At 37.5% G+C, this 19,003-nt stretch overlaps 1 protein-coding gene across 1 annotated transcript in view; it reads left to right on the plus strand.

The window, feature by feature from the left end:
• Positions 1-19,003, plus strand: part of TMEM260 (transmembrane protein 260) — a 59,101-nt gene that overhangs the window by 13,856 nt on the left and 26,242 nt on the right. The window contains exons 4-7 of the mRNA XM_079769938.1: positions 12,363-12,540; positions 13,916-14,029; positions 16,637-16,816; positions 18,605-18,645. Of these exons, the coding sequence (XP_079626064.1) occupies positions 12,363-12,540; positions 13,916-14,029; positions 16,637-16,816; positions 18,605-18,645 (513 nt within the window). The remainder of the gene's footprint in view (positions 1-12,362; positions 12,541-13,915; positions 14,030-16,636; positions 16,817-18,604; positions 18,646-19,003) is intronic.

A 19,003-nucleotide genomic window follows, 5' to 3' on the forward strand; every position in this document is an offset into this window, starting at 1 on the left:
CAGTGGTTTAAAATCAGGACTAATACTTTGTACTTTTACTTTTCGTGTACTGGTGGTTGATATTCATGTAGCTGAAAATTCAGGGTAGAACAATTCTTTTCCTTTTGATTGAGTCTCATGAAATAAAACAAACTGTGGTAGGATTTTATCTGGAGTGAAAGTAAATTTTTATGAAATGTGGAAAAAAGGACTTATTTGCAAATTTATTTTAAAGATGGAAATGTTTGGCATTTTTTAGGCGCCATGGTGGTGGCTTTGGAAGTATTGATTTATGTTCATTAAATCTAAACTTGAAAATGAAAGGAAAAAATTTAGATTGTCCTGCTCTCTAAATGGCCACTGACTATAATCTGCCCACAGACTACCTGGCACATAGTAGATGCTCAGTGTGTATTTGTTGGGTGCTGAGTTAACTGCCACAGAAAGAGAAAGGTTCAGCAGTGCACCTTGTTTTTCAGTAGCTTAGCTTCCCCCATGGACCATTCTCCAGGTGCACTGAAGAGATAAATATATGGGTGTTGATTATGTGAATGAGCCAGAAGGTAACATTTATATAATTTTCATGAATAAGGCCCAGAAAGATAAGAGCTTGGGAGGATGGAGGTGGTAGATTTGCTATTAATTGTATCTTGTTTTACCACACTGTAATCCAATGCATTTTTTAGTCATCAATATGAGTCGACACTAAGAGTAATTTACTTACCAATAGTGCCCAGATCCTGAATTGTGGACTTTCTGCTAGACTCCACTTACTTCAAGGAGTTTTCCATGTAGAAGGAAGGTAGTGTACTCTCCATGTTGGATTCTTTGCATGCAAGTAACATCGCAGACAAATACATTTGTGGATTTTATGAAGCACGTCAAATATGTGTTCTGAAAGAATCTCAGGTTTCTGTTATTTGCCTTTTGATGGAGGGTTAGTGGAAAGAAAAATATATTTATCATCAATAGCAACCTGTGTCAGTGGTGTAAATTGTAACTTCCTGATTTATCCGCTGTGTCAACAGATGAATAGTTTTCCATCAGTAGGAAACTATTGCACAATCAGTACCTCTCTAAGGCATCGTATCTAGGTCTCATGGATTTTGTGGACTGAAGAGAAGGCAGTTACGTTTTAATCATGGAATTCTGAACGTCACATTTGTTAGGATGCTCTTAATAGCATCACGTGTTCCTTACCTCATCTCCGCCCCCCAGTGGAGAATATTTGTCTTTTGCATTATCTGAGTGAAATTTTAAATACTTGATTACCCTTCCCACACAACTATCATACTCTTGGTGTATCTTTTCTCATTGACCAGTTGCTGTCTTAGAACGAGAGCTGCATGATTTTAGTATCAACCCAAGTAAAACACAATTAGGTAGATGCATTTACTGCACATATACTGCAAAATAGATTTTATATTTAAAAAATAAATATGTAGTAAATATAATATGTAACATAAAATATCCTGTCTAATAAAAGAGTAATATGCAAATTGACCATCACTCCAACACACAAGATGACTGCCCCATGTGAACACAAGATGGCCGCTACAAGATGGCTGGTAGGGAAGGGCAGTTGTGGGCAATCAGGCCAGCAGGGGAGGGCAGTTGTGGGCGATCAGGCCAGCAGGGGAGGGCAGTTGGGGGTAACCAGGCCAGTAGGGGAGGGCAGTTGGGGGTGACCAGGCCTGCAGGGGAGGGCAGTTGGGGGGGACCAGGCCTGTAGGGGAGGGCAGTTGGGGAGAACCAGGCCTGCAGGGGAGGGCAGTTGGGGGTGACCAGGCCTGCAGGGGAGGGCAGTTGGGGGCGACCAGGCCAGCAGGGGAGGGCAGTTAGGGACGACCGGGCCTGCAGGGGAGGGAGTTAGGGGTGACCAGGCCAGCAGGGGAGGGCAGTTAGGGGCAATCGGGCTGGCAGGGGAGCAGTTAGGCGTCGATCAGTCTGGCAGGGGAGTGGTTAGGGGGTGATCAGGTTGGCAGGCAGAAGCGGTTAGGGGCAATCAGGCAGGCAGGCAGGTGAGCGGTTGGGAGCCAGCAGTCCTGGATTGTGAGAGGGATCCCAGATTGGAGAGGGTGCAGGCTGGGCTGAGGGACACACACACCCCCGTGCATGAATTTCGTGCACCGGGCCTCTAGTATTTATATAAAATAAAAGATACTTCAATACATTTTGGATTATTTGCTATTTTGAATCATCCATATAATTGATTTACTCTGTTAGTATGAGACCTTGAAAATTGAGCATAACTCTGTAAAAATTTGCTTTTGATAGTTAGTATTGATGTGTCTTTTACAATACAATATTGCATTACTAAAATAATCATAGTAATGGTGTTTGAAGTGTGATCTTCATATAGCCTCATTAGATGTTATCTCTGTAAGTCAGGTTAGATTCTAAAAATATGTATTTCATTTGAAGAAATGTCTCCCTTGAGCTTCTTCTGTGAGGCTCTATGAGAATAGAAAACATTTTTTCTCATCTTATATCTAATTTATCACAAGGTGTTCTTAAGTTAACATGGAAAATAGTTTAGACTATTTGGCAATTTAGAGTTGAGTTCTGGTGAAAAGACTTTATTTTATTCACAATCTCATTTGAATTTTTTCTTTCTCCAGTTTACTATTAGTTTTGTTGAAGTATTTTATCAATTTCAGTAGAAAAATGTGTCTTTTAATTTTAAGATGCCACTCTACACACTAAGTGTAGATAAATAAACTTATTTATTTCTTGGTTGTCTTTTAAAAAATAACTATTAAGCATATTTATTTAAAACAATAAAAGGAACATTGAAAGTAGGACTCCCAGATTGCCAAGTGAAACCACAAAGATGCTTCTGATTATGTCATTTTTAATTAAAAAATACCAACATCAGATTTAGTCTCTGGGTAGATCACAATTGTCTTATTTGAGGAACACATACATGTATAGTCTGTCTGTACATTTGACTTTATGGATGATACCATATAGCTCATTTTGTGGCCTCAGAACAGCAATTTTATTTAAAATTCATCTATATATATAAAAGCCTAAGTGACTGTTACAACCAAACGACTGGAACGACCAGAATGACTGGAACAACTGGTCGGCCAGTCACTATGACGCGCACTGACCACCAGGGGGCAGACAATGCAGAAGCTGCCCCCTGGTAGTCAGTGTGCTTCCACAGCCAACCTCCTGCGGCCCTCCCACCCGGCCGGCTGGCCCCCCTGACCGGCCAACCTCCCATGGTCCCTCCCTCCTGCCAGCCGCACCCCCCCATAGGCCTTGATCACTGACCAGGCCAAGGGACCCCACCCGTGCACGAATTCATGCACCGGGCCTCTAGTGTTTAAATAATAATGTGAGATTGGACATTCCTTCTATATATTTCTAAAAAAAAATTACTTAACCAGAAATTTGTACTACCAATTAATTTAACAGTCTGATATGCAGTCAGATTTATGAATAGTATTTTACTCTACTTATACAATTTAACTTTCCCATAGAATGTTATAAGTATATGTTGTAGCCTTTTCAGGAAAATAAAAATTCTATAGAGCGTGTGTTCTGGTTAGAATTATTCCCCTAAAGAGTTAGATTACAGCTAACTTCTTTAATCATTCAATCCAAGGCACCCTTCATTGAGAGGGATTCTAATTGGCTCCTAGGATAACAAAACAGGTAATGGGTTAATTGTAGGCTCTATGAATTCTGTAGATTCATAGGATTTATACCTTTCTTTTAAAACTCATAAATAAATAAATAGATAATAAAAGTGCTTATTCCATCACATCATTTACTCAACAAGTTTAAGACTAGATTAGTCTCAGACATTTTCATCAAAGTGATTTTTACAGCATCACTTAGCATCATTTTTACTGCACATTTAATATCTTCTTCTATCTCAAATTCACATGGCTTACCGATAAGGAAGGTTCATTGATATTTGGTTCAATAAGGTATAAGACGGAAATTCTGAGGTATTTTGTTTAACATAAAAAAAATTGAGAAAATGTAAAGGCTTCCTTTGCATAGCAGTATGTGAAAGGCAATATGAGTAATGTGAACCTTCTGTATTTTATTTATCATTCCCTTTGAAATATTTATGTTATAGACAAGGAATAAATTGCAATATAAAAAATGCTTTTTAAGTAAATTATAATTTCTGTACTCTTGCTGAAAGAATATTTAAACACTTGAATTAAAGTACAGAATGCTGAAATGATTATTCCTTAGTATCTGTAAGATATATCCATATGGAAGCCACTTAATTAAAAAAATTAAGTAAAAAAATAAAAATGAATCCTTCAATTTCCCCCTAATTTTGTTACTAAGACCACTTTTATAACAGTAAAGGATAGCAATGATATAGAATGTAGCTCTTAAAAGAAACAAAATTTACCCCAAAACCATAACATCTTTCCTTTTCCTTTCCACTTTTTACAATTGAAAAAACTTGAATTTCTAGATAATGGCAGAAGTAATTTTATAAAGCATTATTTGGAAATGAATTGACTTAGGTTGAGGTAAACAGAAGCTCTTGCTATTTAAAGAGCATTGAAAATTAAAGATAAAGTATGACTGAAGTATATATATGTGTGTATATGTGTATATGTGTATATATATATATATATATATATATATATATATATATATATATAAAACAATAAATATATATATGAAAACATTTAGTTTCAAAAATCAAATAGCTTTCCTAGACACACACACACACTTATTTATTTATTTATTTATTTATTTATGTATTTATTTATTTCAGTCATACTTTTAATTTTAAAAATGCACTAATATGCTAACATGGCTGTTCTGGTATCAGTGCTCCAAAAATAATTCTGTTGGCTCTGTAATATACTATTTAGAGAATCTTAAGTTCCTCAAATCTGGTTTCCTTACTATGTTTTCATTAGGTTACAGTTAAACATTTCTATTCTTCAGGATTTTATTTATTTAGAAATATAGAAAAATGTCTGTCCAGTACCTATTTAATACATTTAATGTGAATCTGGAAAAAGGGCAACAACCGTAGTCTTCAAAAGCAGGCAACACTTCTTGGAAAGGTGATACTTATGCTGAGTTGTAAACAATCAGTGGGAATTGCCCAAGTGAAGGCAAAATTATTCTGGATACAGGAAACTTCATGTGCAAAGAAACCCAGAGATGGAGAGAGAGAGCTCATAGGTACAGAGACTTACAAGTCATTTAGTGTTGCTGAGACACAAAGTGTGAGATGGGCTATATCCAAAAATGAAGCTATGGGTGAGCTGAGATTTGATCATAAAAGGTCTGGGTATCATGATGAGGAGCTTATAGTGTTTTATAATCAAAGAAGACTTATTAAAGGGTTGGAGGCAGAAAAGTACAAGACCAGATAAGTTTTTGATCCCTCACTCTGGTGGCAATGGTGGGCCTAGGACTGGAAGGCAGACAGTATACAAAGCTGTTGCATGGTGTGAGCCTGAGGTGATGGTAATAGCTGAAATAGGGCAGTGGTGATATAGATGGAGAGAAGAGGATGAGTTTTTAAAAATGTTTATGAAGTAAAATTGTTAGGGTGTGATGTGTTCAACAGGGAGAGAGGGAAGGGAGCTTTGATGGTGACTCCTAGGTTTCTTATTTTAGATAACTAGGTAGATAATGAAAATCACTAAAAGAACCTAAGAGCATGAGCCATTTCAGGGAAGAGGATGAGAAATTAGTTTTGCACGTATTGACATTGAAATTCTCCAGGACATCCAGAGTTGGAGTGGCTTTGTGGTGAGGTGTACAACAATCAGTCAGAGATATGTAAGTCATAAATTAAGGGAGAGGCAGTGCTAGAGAAAGGTTTGGTTTCTCCACTTTGTAGCAGGCAATTGACATCAAGAGACTAGATAAAGCCACCCAGGCAGAGTAAGTAGAGTGAGAAGAACAATTGCCTGGTAATGAAATCTTGGGGAACACTGACTTTAAAGGAGTTCATGCAAGAATAGGAGCCATTCAGAGAAAACACAGGAGGCAGATCAAAGCTATAGAAGGAAAACCAGAGGGATGTGAGGTCCCAGATGTCAACTCAGTAGACTGTGGCTGGGGGAGTAATCAAGACAGCAGAGAGGTCCCAAAAGCCTATTGTATGAGGCAGTTAGCTGGTCTTTGGGGACCTTGCTAGAGCAATATCCATAGAGTGCTAGGGTGAGAACGGAGGGTAGAGGCTGCAGATGTGGACCCTATTAGCTAACACTGTGCCTAGCCATGGCCCTGAAACTTCCCTTTATGAAAGCATCCTGACATCAGCTTGCTCTTTAGTCCGTTATCTCTGTCCAGGAAGGTGAAAGGAAGCGTGCTCAGATTATGCAATATGCCTTGAGCAATATAAGGGGACTGCCTGCCTACAGAGTCAGTGAATAAATTGAAGACCTTCTCCAAAGTCTTCAGAAAGTCCTCCTCCTTACCATTGCTGACATCATTGTTTGATTTGTCAGCAGGGCTCAGCTTGCTGTGTACTGACATGGGCATTACATGTCCTTGTTAGCATGCATGCGATGCTGTGGCACTGGGCCTACACTGTACTCACCCTGCAGATTTACTCATGTGTGGCTTGTCCTTCAGGACCAATTCTTAGTTTTAATGAAAATTTTAAGATTTTGAGAACAGCTTCACATTAAACTTCCATTTGGCTATTTTAAACAGTAGAGTCCAGTCTTATTTTAACAGGCGGTTGCGTCCTTCAACAATTTGATGTCCCCTTCCCCAGCCTACTTTTCACTCCCTGCAGGACTTCAGCTTTCAGTCCACTCATTTCCTTGATGCCCCTATACTTGCTCCCATTTAACTGAGACTGAGAACCCTTTGTTCATCCTTTTTGTCTCCTCCATCTGCCACCTGTGGCTTTACTTCCTTCCCTATCTAATGCAGGCCCCATGGTTCATTACTTTAACTCTCTTTCCATCTTGCCATTCTGACTTACCTACCTAGCGAAGCCGCTAACCCTGGCTCAGGCCGCAGCCATGCAGACTGATGCTGCCATTCCACATCCACAGTCTGCAGTTGCTAGCCGCTGCTGAGCATAGAGTGCTACCAACGAGTCCTCATTATATATCCCTCTGCAGCTTGTGGAGTTTTCTCACAACGGATGTCTCAAGGCATCTCTATTTTTCTAACCCACTCGTCTGTACATGTTATGTGGTCAGTAAGTGTCGACGGATTCTGAAACTCAGCATAAATCAAACTTTTAAAGGCAGTGTGTTCAAGTGTGTGCGTTTTAAGGGACATTCACAGTTTGATTTATAACATATACTAAAAACCTATTATTATCACTTTAAATGGATTATCTCTATAAAGCTATTTTTTACAAAAGGAAATATTCAAATCTAGAATTGAAAAAAAAAAAAAAAGAAAGAAAGAAAGAAAAGGAAGTTGGAGAGCCCAGGGAATTTCTAGGCAGGTATGTTCTAGTGAAACCACCATTGGCTGTTGTCTCTGGGCACCAGACACCCCAGCTCACACTACCAACTGACCTGGATTCTAAACATTGCCCCTGAAAGTGCTGTCGTCATTTTCTATGGAAATTATGTAAAAATGCCACCAGCCATGTCTGAATGTATTTTGAGGCTTCTTTGCCTCACCAGCTTCCAAGTAAAGAATGGAATGGGTGCTTCTGATAGGCAGAGCTCAGGTCATACACCCATGCTCTAGCTGCAAGGGAGGCTGGAAAAGTATTTTGTATTTTCAGCATGTATAATAGGAGAGGGCTATACCTCATTAGCTGGGAATCCCTCAAGCATAGAAAGGGATTTTTAGATTACCCCTTTGTTCTCATTTTATATTAGGACTACAACTCAAATTCCTGTAAGACAGTTTGATTTCTAAGCAAGCTCATTTGAGATACTAAAAAGATCAAGATTATAGGTTTGATTTCCTTTACTGGTTTTATGATGCTACCTCTCTTCTATAACCATACTCAGTAGTCTAATAAATCATTTCTCTGATACCAAGGAAAATTGGGTGTTAAGAATCTATTGATTATTCTTTGCAAAACCATCCTGACCTTGGCATGGGGGGGAGGGTGGGGGGGGGGCGGGAGGGGCGGGGGGAGATTCAGATTATAGACCTTGTTGATGTATGCTTAGTCTTCAATAAAATGCTAATGTATGCAAGTAACTGTAATAGTCTAAGGTGACTGGATAAATTTTGTCACTGAAGTTTATCATTTTATCTTACTCTCTTCAATTTTTAAAACTGTATGAAATATGTGAAAGGCAGTTATTCCAATAATTAATGGCAACAATTCAAACACTTCAGGATGTCTTCCTGAGCATAAAAATGTGTTAAAAATCATGATAGATTAATGAGTCTTGAGTTTTCTTCCTGAGGATGCAGACATATCAGGACTGTCATCTCTTCAGTTCTCTTTAATTAACTGACGGTTTTAAACTTTGACTAATTACCCTTTCCAGGGGGCGGAGGGTGAGATGGAGTGTTAAAACCAGTCTTGAGAGATGTAGAACACCATTCAAGCTGATAGTGTGTTGCTTTGATGAAAGAGAAATAAACACAATTCTAATAACTGATAAAACTTTTACTCTATTCTTCACACCAAATAAAGTACATTATATCATTAATATAGAATGAATTATTTGGCATTAAAACTAAAATAACCACCTTTTACCCCATAATGTAATGGCACTAAATAGCTAGATGAACAGTTTAAATTCTGGTTCTGCTGCTTAATTGCCATTGGCCTTGGAAAAATCACTTTGCTTCTCTTGGCCTCAGTTTCTTCATTTGAAAAGAAATAAATAATATCTATTTAAATGAATTTATATAAGGTAAGCACTTAGAACAATACCTGGTACATGGCAGACAAAAAACTCAATAAATGTCAGCAAATTATTTCCGGAGTTTATTGATTTATTTTTTAACTTTTTTTTTTAAACATAATTTTAGATTTATAGGGCAGTGGCAGGAATAGCCCAGTCTTTGTATAACCTCCACCCAGGTTCCCCAAATATTTTACCGCATTTGCTTTGTCCTTGATTCTGTGTGTATCATTTTGTTTTTAACCTTTAAAGAGTAAGTTGCAGTCACTGCACCCTTTCATCCTTAACTATTTCAGAGTATGGTTCTTAAAACCAAGAACATTTTTTAACGTATCCACAGTGCAGTTCTCAAAATCAGGAAATTAATCACTGATACAACATTTTGTCTAATCTATAGACTTGATTCAGATTTTGCCAGTTGTCCCAATAATGCCCTTTCTAGCAGAAGAAAATCCCAGATTGTGCCTTTTATTCTGTCATATTCCTGCATTCTCCTTAATCTGGAACAGTTTCTCATGGCTTTTTTGGTCTTTTAAGACCTTGAAATTTTTTGATACATACAGGCCAGTTATTTTGTAGAATGTTCTTCAATTTGAGTTTGTTCCCTCATGTTTAGACTCAGGTAATGAATTTTTTTGTAGGAATATCATAGATATACTGTGTTTGTCCCATTACTGGGCTGTTAACCTTGATCATGTGGATAAGATGGGGTCTGCCAGTGTAGAGTTACCACTTTTCCCCCATGTAATTAATCTATGTAAAGGGAGATACGGTTAGACTGTGCACATATTTCTGTTACTCTAAAACTGTACCCATTAGTTTAATACCCATTGATTATTGTTGTTATGGTTGTCAAATGGTGATTTCTAATTCCATCATTTCTTATACAGTTATTAGTTGGCATTCTATGGACTCTTCCTTCTCCCCCCTTTTACAGACAGTCCTCAGGTTACTTCCGACTCGACGTACGTTGTTTCGTGGTTACATTGCCATCTCCCATTTACAGTATTTGTAAAAAAAAAAAAAAAGTTCTGCTCTAGCTGGTTTGGCTCAGTGGCTAGAGTGTCAGCCTGCGGACTGAAGGGTCCCAGGTTCGTTTCCAGGCAAGGGCACATGCCTGGGTTGCGGGCTTGATCCCCAGTAGGGGACGTGCAGGAGGCAGCCAATCAATGATTCTCTCTCATCATTGATGTTCTATCTCTCTTTCCTTTTCCCTTCCTCTCTGAAATCAATAAAGATATATTTAATAAAAAAAGTTACATCATTTCAACGTATGTACATATGTGTTTTATGTTTTTTATTTATTTACCACAAGTAAAGGTCAGGAATTGTTATCTTTATTTTAAAACTTTTTTACTGTTCCACTTCATTACTGCTGTGTATGTGCTCCATGTGAGTGACGTAGGTGCTTATGTAGGTGGGTTCCGACTTACGGGAAAATCGCGTTATGTCCCACCGTAGGAACAGATCTCCGATGTAACCCGAGGACCTACTCTATTTGTAATACTACATATTCATAGATTCTTATTTATTCATTGGGTTACAATCTATTATTATAATCATTTTGATGCTCAAATTATTCCTGATTTGGCGAGTGAGAGTTCCTTTAAGCTGGCTCCTGCGTCCTTTGTCATGTCTCTGTTTGAGCACTTCCTTAATTTCTGACACAAGGTGTTTCAGATTCATTTTGTACTTAAGCTACCCATGCCTGAAATCAGCCATTTCTCCAAAGATGCTAATTGATATTTCAGTAGAAGAAGGAATCCTCTATCTTTTGCTGACTTTCCAAAGTAATATCGACAGATGATGTGTAGAAGTTCCTTTTAAAATGTTACTAATACTTTAAGATTAATTTATTCTCTCATTTCACTAGCCCCTGTGCTTGGGGCTAGATGCTTTCAATAGAAGTGAAGTTTAACTCCAGCTCACATTTCAAAAACAATGTCAAAATAATGGCTACAGACATTTAAATGCTACAGATGTTCAGAGATGGGCTAGAAACCTGGGGATTGAAGAGAAATTTGAGAAAGAGTAGAGTTTGAATAAATGGAAAGGAGCAGGGAGGACATTCATTTCAGGGGCACTGTACAAGCAAAGGTGTAACACTGGCAATAGGCATGTTTTATTAGGGAATTTTGAGAAGCCTGACTAATTGGTGGAGAAAATAATGTTGACACTTTGTGGCTAGGTGGGCAGGGTTCCATGTATGGGGTGCCTGGACTTCAGGCTGACTCATTTGAAATTTATCCTGCAGGCAGTGAAGGGCCCCTAAGCTTGGGGGCTAGGTAGTCATAAAGGGTATGTTTAGGAAGTTTAATCTGCTGTTATATTGCAGAATAGAAAAACAAGACAAGTTAGAAAACGATTAAAATAATTGAGACAAAGGCCATAGGGATACAACTTGACAGGAATTTGGAATAAAGAAATGATTTTAGTGTGTTGAATCAGGATAACTGGGAGAATGGGGGACTCTGATAAAATAAGAAACTGGTGATTTTTATGAAGGAAAGACAACAAATAAATTGCAAAGAGAAACTCAAAGGAAAACAGGTTTGGTGATATTAAAATTTTTTATTGTAACTTTTTCCCCCTATAATGGTTGATTAAGAACCATATAATTACTCCATAATTTTTATACAAAACAATACAGTTAAAAAGTAATGATGTAGGGTCATATAAATCAAAATTATTAGATACAGAAGTGCCTGCTGAATTTTATAACACTTGCTAGACATAGATATTTGTAATCGCTTTAATTTTCATAGCTTTAGACTTATAATGAAATAGGATGTTGTTTTGGTTTGATATGCACTAGTATATTCAACCATGTTACCAGTCTTGAGTCATGTCTGAATTGAGATCCGGATTCCTGACTGATTTGAAATGTATGGCTTTTGTTGGCATTTAGGGGGTGAGGAATTTGTTTCTAAGTGCAGCATTTGATTCTTTCTGCATTATTAAAATTGCCATACATGTTTCTCTCTTTAAAAATATATTGTTTTTAACTTCAATTCTGTGTAAAGAAGAAATCATGAGAAACTAAGCACTTAGCTAACAAGATCTTAAAATCAGATATCGTGACCAAGAGATGCTTCGCCATATGTTGGGAGATGGGTATGGAAAGTACCTGGACCCAGACATTCACAGGAAGTGAGAATGAGGATTCCTGAGTAGATATTTTGCCATTTCCTTAATTTTTATAATTAAGCATATTCCAGTCTTAACCAGACCATCATGCTTTGTGGATAGAGGAAGAAAAATGACACAGGTTATCTCTCTAGCTACTAACTCTTCAGGCTTTTTGAACTGGCTTGAACCCTAGAGGTTACGTCTGAGAACTAAACGTCATGTCACCCACAGGATACCAAGCAGGTTTGTTCATTTGTGTGTTACTAGGTTAACATATGGACTTCCTAATTAAAATCTGTTGGAGAATATTATTATGTGGAGGAATGTACCAACCATGTAGTGTGTTGGGATAGTGCTGGGTGACTGTCATGATTTCCACTGCTACAGTTATGAAAAGGAGAATAAAGTCGGTTCTTTTTGTTGGGAAAGAAGATTTCATGTTATCTGTATTTGCAGGCTTTCTGGCTCACATGCGGGAGGAATCCTTGCTGCGGGGGTGTTTTCATTTTCTCGTCTAACATGGCAGTGGTCCATCGCAGCGGAGGTCTTTAGCTTAAACAATCTGTTTGTGGGGCTGCTTATGGCTCTTACTGTACATTTCGAGGAGGCAGCAACCGCAAAAGAAAGATCAAAGGTAACCTATTTTGAGCACAGTGAAATCACTTTGTGTATTTATTTTTAGATAGATGCTGTATTTCTTTTAAACTTTGGTTTAGATATTGTTTATCTGTCCTGATTACTGTCAAAGTAATCTAGGCATGTTGAGAGAGAAAATATTCTCAGGTCTTTTACTGTGGACCATGAGAGTCTTTATAAAAGATGGGATTTCCCCCGCCCCCTTGGAGTTCAAAAGTTTTTTGGAGAAGGAGGGGATTTTGAAATCCCCTTTGAGTCCTATGGGAAAGATAGGCTTGTTGGTTAATTCCACCATCGTGTGTGTGTGTGTGTGTGTGTGTGTGTGTGTGTGTGTGTGCGCGCGCGTAAAAGAGAAAGACATTGTAATATGCCAAGCTCTAGATTGATCACTTTATTTATTTTTTATTTTTTTTAATTACTTTATTGATTAAGGTAGCACATATTTGTCATCAATCCCCCGAGATTGATCACTTTAAATTATATACCATTATGGTACAGTGACTTATTCCCCAATTCTAAAAAAAGGGTCAAATTTGTACTTCTTTAAAAATTTAAAATTCTTTATTGTTGAAAGTATTACATATGTCTCCTTTTTTCCCTGTTGACCTCTCCCCAAATTTGTACTTTTTAAGAGGAGAGCACTAAATGTAAGAATGAAGTAGTTCAGAAGAGATTACAATGAATTCTAAGGTAGGCACTATCATCAAGATAATTTGAAGCTCGAAGGAAGCCTGTCTCCTTAGAACTTACAGTCTACACATTGGAAAATGCCAAATCATCTCTGTATAGGCAGCATTGTGTTGTTAGGGAATATAGAACCAAAAAACCATTGTGGTTATCTGTGGCTTCCGTAAACAGATCTGTGATGCTATTAGAGTTTTTTTGTTGTTGTTTAAAATACACTTTTTTCTGATTGTGAAAATAATGCGTGTTCAAAAAAAAAAGTAAAAACACTACCCATTGATAACCAGGTTCTAAATAAATAGTGTTATATTTCATTTAATGGGGAAAAAAGTAAAGCAAATAATTGCTGAATTTTAGTTACAGATTTTACTCAAATAAGAATTACATGATATCTGATTACTGTTAGGACTTATCTAGTCCTCATACAGGACTTTCTGAAATTTAGTTTGAAGACAGTTATTTAAGGTCAAACTGCAATGCTTTGATGAGAATGAAAAATATTAATAAAAATAGTGATAATAAATATTAGTGACTGGTAAAAAAATTGACTGCTTGTGTCTAAGCAATTGATTTTTAATCTGACCTGTGGTATGCCTAGTTTTAATATAAAGAGTAGCTTTTTACTATTGTGCTTACTTAGAATTTTAGGTGGATATTTAACTTGTTTTTTATTTTTATTTTATTTTCAGATAGCTAAAATTGGTGCTTTCTGCTGTGGCCTTAGCTTATGTAATCAGCACACAATAGTACTCTATGTTTTGTGCATAATACCATGGATTCTCTTTCGACTTTTCAAAGAGAAGGTAGGTTTTGAATTTTGTAAAAATGAAAGTTCATAATATTTTATTTATGCCCAATACAACGTATGCCACCATAGGACTTTACTTTTTTTTTTTTTTTAGTTTTATATATTGTTTAAATTACCTTAGGTCCTAACAACATTGAAGAAACAGGATTTTTGACAAAAATTCTGCAGTCTTGATTACAGTGGCATCTGGCCTATTTTATAATTTTCTTATGGATTCTGAATGGCTGGGATCTCTGCTCAGGCAGCAGGAATGCAGTTTCCCAAGATCTGAGCGCTGGTTGCTTTGTCAGCCCGGCTTCCCTTCTCCATCTCTATCTGATCCTCAGCGGTTGAGCCCTTCAAATGCCCCCAGTGGTCCCCATGAGGTGAGACTCCAGTGGGCTTCCTGGAAAGCGTCCCGCAATGCTGAAGGAGCTGGATGTCCCCTGGGACTCTTTCCCCACTGGGAAACCGTAGCCCCAGGGTGTCCTCTCCATGCAGTGCTGTGCTGGCCCGCCGGAGGGGTGGTGCAGTCGCTTCCAATGCAGTCCTTCTCAGTCTCTGTGTTCCAGGGACACAGATTCGGGTACTTGCACAATGGTGTTTTGTCTATGGATAGCTGCTGGTTGGTCTCTTTGTGAGGAGACTGAAGTCAGGAATGATCTATGTTACCAACTTAATGGTGTCACTCTTAGCCAGGTTTCTGACCTCCGAGAAGGTACATTGAGAAGTCTGAGAGGCGTGTCCTGTGGCAAGAACCTGACAACCAGTGTTAGATGATTGAGAGGGGAAGCCATGCTTTGTGTAAAACATGTAGGACTCAGAGCTGACAAGTTAGGAGGCTGGTTTGAGAGCCTCTTGGCCCTGTACTGAGGCCAGATACTGACAAAGAATGACATTTTGGGAAGAATGACTCTTCAAAGGACCTGCCATTTCCATCATTTAAATAACAGAGGCTAGAAAATAAGGTCTACCAGTGGAGTGACAGGGTAGTTGGATTTGAGGCAGAGGAAGAAGTCCTGAGTCACTTGGTTGCAATTCTGGCTGCTCACTTGAATGATCTGAGAAGCTTTGAAAGAGTAAGTGTGTGTTTGTATGTGTGTACTTATAGGGTGTCCCAAAAATGCATACACACTGAATAATTATAAAGCAGTGTTTATTAAAATACATTTCATTTTCAGAATTGAGCTATCAGCTGTTAAAGTGTATATACATTTTTTGGGACACCCTGTATATTAATGTATGTATCTGTGTGTGTATGTGTGTGTATATATATATATATATATATATATATATATATATATATATATATATATATATTTGTGTGTGTATATATCTACATACAGGGTGAGGCTTAGACACTGATATTTTTTAAAAGCTCTCCAGGTGATTCTAGTGTATGCGCAGCTAGGACATGGAACCACTCTCCTGGGCCCTGTGGATAGCTTTCATGTAACTGTCTCCTGTTTCTTTCCTGCACAAAAGGAAAATTCTGCAGCAGTTGCATCTTGCTATTCTGTAATATGCAGAAACTGCCAAAATGCAAGCATTTACTTTCTTTAAGACTACTTTTAAGAATAGCAAAGGCACGTTGTTCATTTAGTTATTTCTTACACTCTTTTCATGCTGTCATTTTTTATGTATCTCATTACCCCTTTAGGAATAGCAAATGAAATCAGTACTATAATAAAACCACTCCATAATCAGTTAAAAAATGTTTATTTGAAAATATTAATATGTCAGCTACTTGTTGTACGTCTGGTGAATGTGAATCTTGATTCTTCTATCCATTATCACATATAACATTTCCCTTTTTTGTAAAGAAAAAATGGGCAGTTTCCAATGATGATATTTGTAAGAGACCCCCTTTCCCAATTACTAAAGCAACCACTATTTGAATCTTTGTAGTAATACACCAGAATTCTTTTGGACTTAATCTATATAAGACTTTGTCACTATTATCCTTCATTTTAGAGGTGTGCAAATGAGAAATATATTCTCTATAGAGGCAACCTTGTTATATAGAGCAACACATTTCCTTTAGTACTTCATTCTATATGTAAATTGAGGAGAAAGAGCATTTGGGTGAGCTGGGAGGTTATTTAAAAGCTAGTTTCATTTGTGCCACATATTTCCATGATATGACCCAAATTCTTGTAGAAAGTTTCATATTATAATGTATAGTCATAATAGAGTGTATAGCTAAAGTCTACCCCTGATGAAGGTGATGACATGAGTTTGTATTAGGACAATATTTGGGGGCATATTCAAAATCAACTGAACAACCTAATCCCTTCCAATTGGGTTATCTCTGCAATGCTGCATGTCATGACATGGTTTTAATTTTAAAAGATGCAATAAAATTGGTACTTAAGAGCCTTCGCTAATATTATTTGCTTCACTCAGATTTCACCTGCCATGCAAAGAAGTTCAGGCTGATGCAATTTTCTAGTAATCCCTGGTAATCAGAAGGTTTAACATAGTATTCTGTGGTGACTTCATATAAATTGAGAGATCAGAGCTGAGTAAACATAGTTGATGTTTTCCTTGATGTGTTCTTGAAGTTCCAGGACAAATCTACTAGGATAAACATTGTCATACAACACACTGTGCTCTGATGCAGGAACTCTCCTGGGGCTCCGTGTTGAAGTTGAGCCTGTGTTTCTCTGCCGGTTTGCTGCCCTACGTCTATCTTCCTATCTCATCCTACCTCAATCAAGCCCGCTGGACCTGGGGAGACCAGACAACGGTGCTGGGGTTTTTGACTCATTTTCTCCGGGAAGAATATGGAACATTCAATCTGGTAAATTTATACTTAAAGCTCTTATAAGGAATAAGTGGCAAAACTCCCGTGTTCTGCCTGGACCTCGATTGAAAAAAAGAAAAAAAAAAAAACAATGTTTGTCAATGGCAGTATGTAGAATTTTTATTTCAGTTATTTATGGAGCAAACTTGCCCATTGAAATGTGACCTTTAACATATGTAAGGGAAAAAAATTAATCCCTTAACCTGACATTGTACCGTTATATAGCCTGAATGTGTTTTAGGGTAACAGGCATTCGAAAGGCTCTGCCGCCAGCACGTGGAAGCATTTCCATCGTGCTGGGAGTCACTTTGGGCTCTTGGTCTGTGATTTAAAATATCTGGAAAAGATTGAAGGAAAAAGAAAACTCGAAATTTTTAATTTACTTGGACCAAAACTTCCTTTTTATATATTTGATGAATAGTGTTCATGTTAGTATTTAGTGTAATGCCTATGTGTAAAGGCTTTATAAAGTATAATTTCATTAAGTGTGTAAAATTTGCTGTGTCCTAAAGAAGTTCAAAAGGGCTTGTTTTTCTTAAAACGTATTAGGGGAAAACACTTAAAGTGGTTACTGTATAGGTTATCTGAAAAATGAAAGTATAAACAGATGGGTTTTTATTTTAATATAGACAGTTGTATCAGACTTTTCACTGTTTGTGCTTTTTTGTTTCTTACTTAAGAAGGCAAATCTCAAAAGAGTACATATTATATCATACCATTTATACAAAATTCTAAGCCATGCAAAAATTAAACAATCTATTTCTCAAGGATACATACAAAAGTAGTAAACCTACATATTTTAGAAAGTTTATGGGAGATGAGGAAGGCCAGGCTGTGTGAGATACCTTATATACTCATGCAGTTCTGTTTCTTAAGTGAATGGTGGATCTATAGATTTGTTTTAAACTATCATTTAAATATACATTATACTAGAGACCCGGTGCACGAATTTTTTACGAATTGGTGCATGGGTAGGGTCCCTCGGCCTGGCTGGCAATTGGGCCATCTCTCCCAGTCCCGATCGGGGATGATAGGGGCTGGCTGACGGGGGTGGGGGAGGGGGGGCGAGGGAGCGAGGCGGGGGAGCGGGGCGGGGGGGGGAGGAACCGCGGGAGGTTGGTTGTGGGAGCGCACTGATAAGGGGTGGGGGGCAACTCCTGCGTTGAGCATCTGCCCCCTGGTGGTCAGCACACATCATAGCAACCAGTCCACTGGTCAGTTGGTCCCTTTAGCTTTTATATATATTGATATGTTGTTTGTAAGTTAGAGATATTTAATAATAAAATAGTTTAATAAAAGCATAATTATTATTTTTTGACTTGAGAATTTGACACTTCTGGTTTACTTATATTGGTCATTCCATTAAAATATTGTTTGAGGACCATTCCAGATTTGAAATTTGTATAATTCACACAGAATTGTGAAATTATAGACTAACAGGTGATAATGAGCTCTAATCAAAGTGCCCCAAAAAAGAGCTTAAAGAGATTCTAAGTGTAAAGACTGTTAATTCATTAATGTGCTAGACATTTCTGCTGGAATAGTTTGACTGATTTTTAGCCAATTATTATTTCTGAAATTCTTCCTAAACGATGTTCATGTTTAGTTTCACTGACTTTGCTTTAAAAATTCAGTAAGGCTCTGAAGTAAAGACTTGGAATGAAGAGAAATGTTGCATTGTATATTTAAAGCATGTATCTTTTAAATGGAGATAGTTAAATACGATAGCTTACCAGAGTTTTAGTTTAATGCTTGTGCAAATAAACTTTTCTCATTTATGTTTAGGCTAAATCTGAAATAGGATCCAGTATGTCTGAAATTTTACTGTGAGTATGAAATATTTGGAACTATTTTAAAATGAATTCTCTATTTGTTCCTTTGAATGGTTTGAGGGACTTCTGAGTTTCTCTCTTTGTGAAGTGGTGTGTCTGTGAGTAGTTTTCACCCACATAGTTGGCAGTTGTTTTGCACATTGTCAGGTATTCTACCATCTCCTTCAATAAGAGAAAAATGAAAATGAGCAATGAATCCAACAATGAATGCGGCTATTAGGAGACTGCATAGAACCTATAAAACTAAATGCTTCGAATGTAGTGTTCCTTTATTAAAAGTTCATGCTTTGTTCTGATTTTGACTATCTTCTTTCTCCCACAGACATTTTATAACATAGTATTTATCAACGTG

Source organism: Cnephaeus nilssonii, assembly GCF_951640355.1.
Source record: "Cnephaeus nilssonii genome assembly, chromosome: 4".
Classification (NCBI taxonomy): domain Eukaryota; kingdom Metazoa; phylum Chordata; class Mammalia; order Chiroptera; family Vespertilionidae; genus Cnephaeus; species Cnephaeus nilssonii.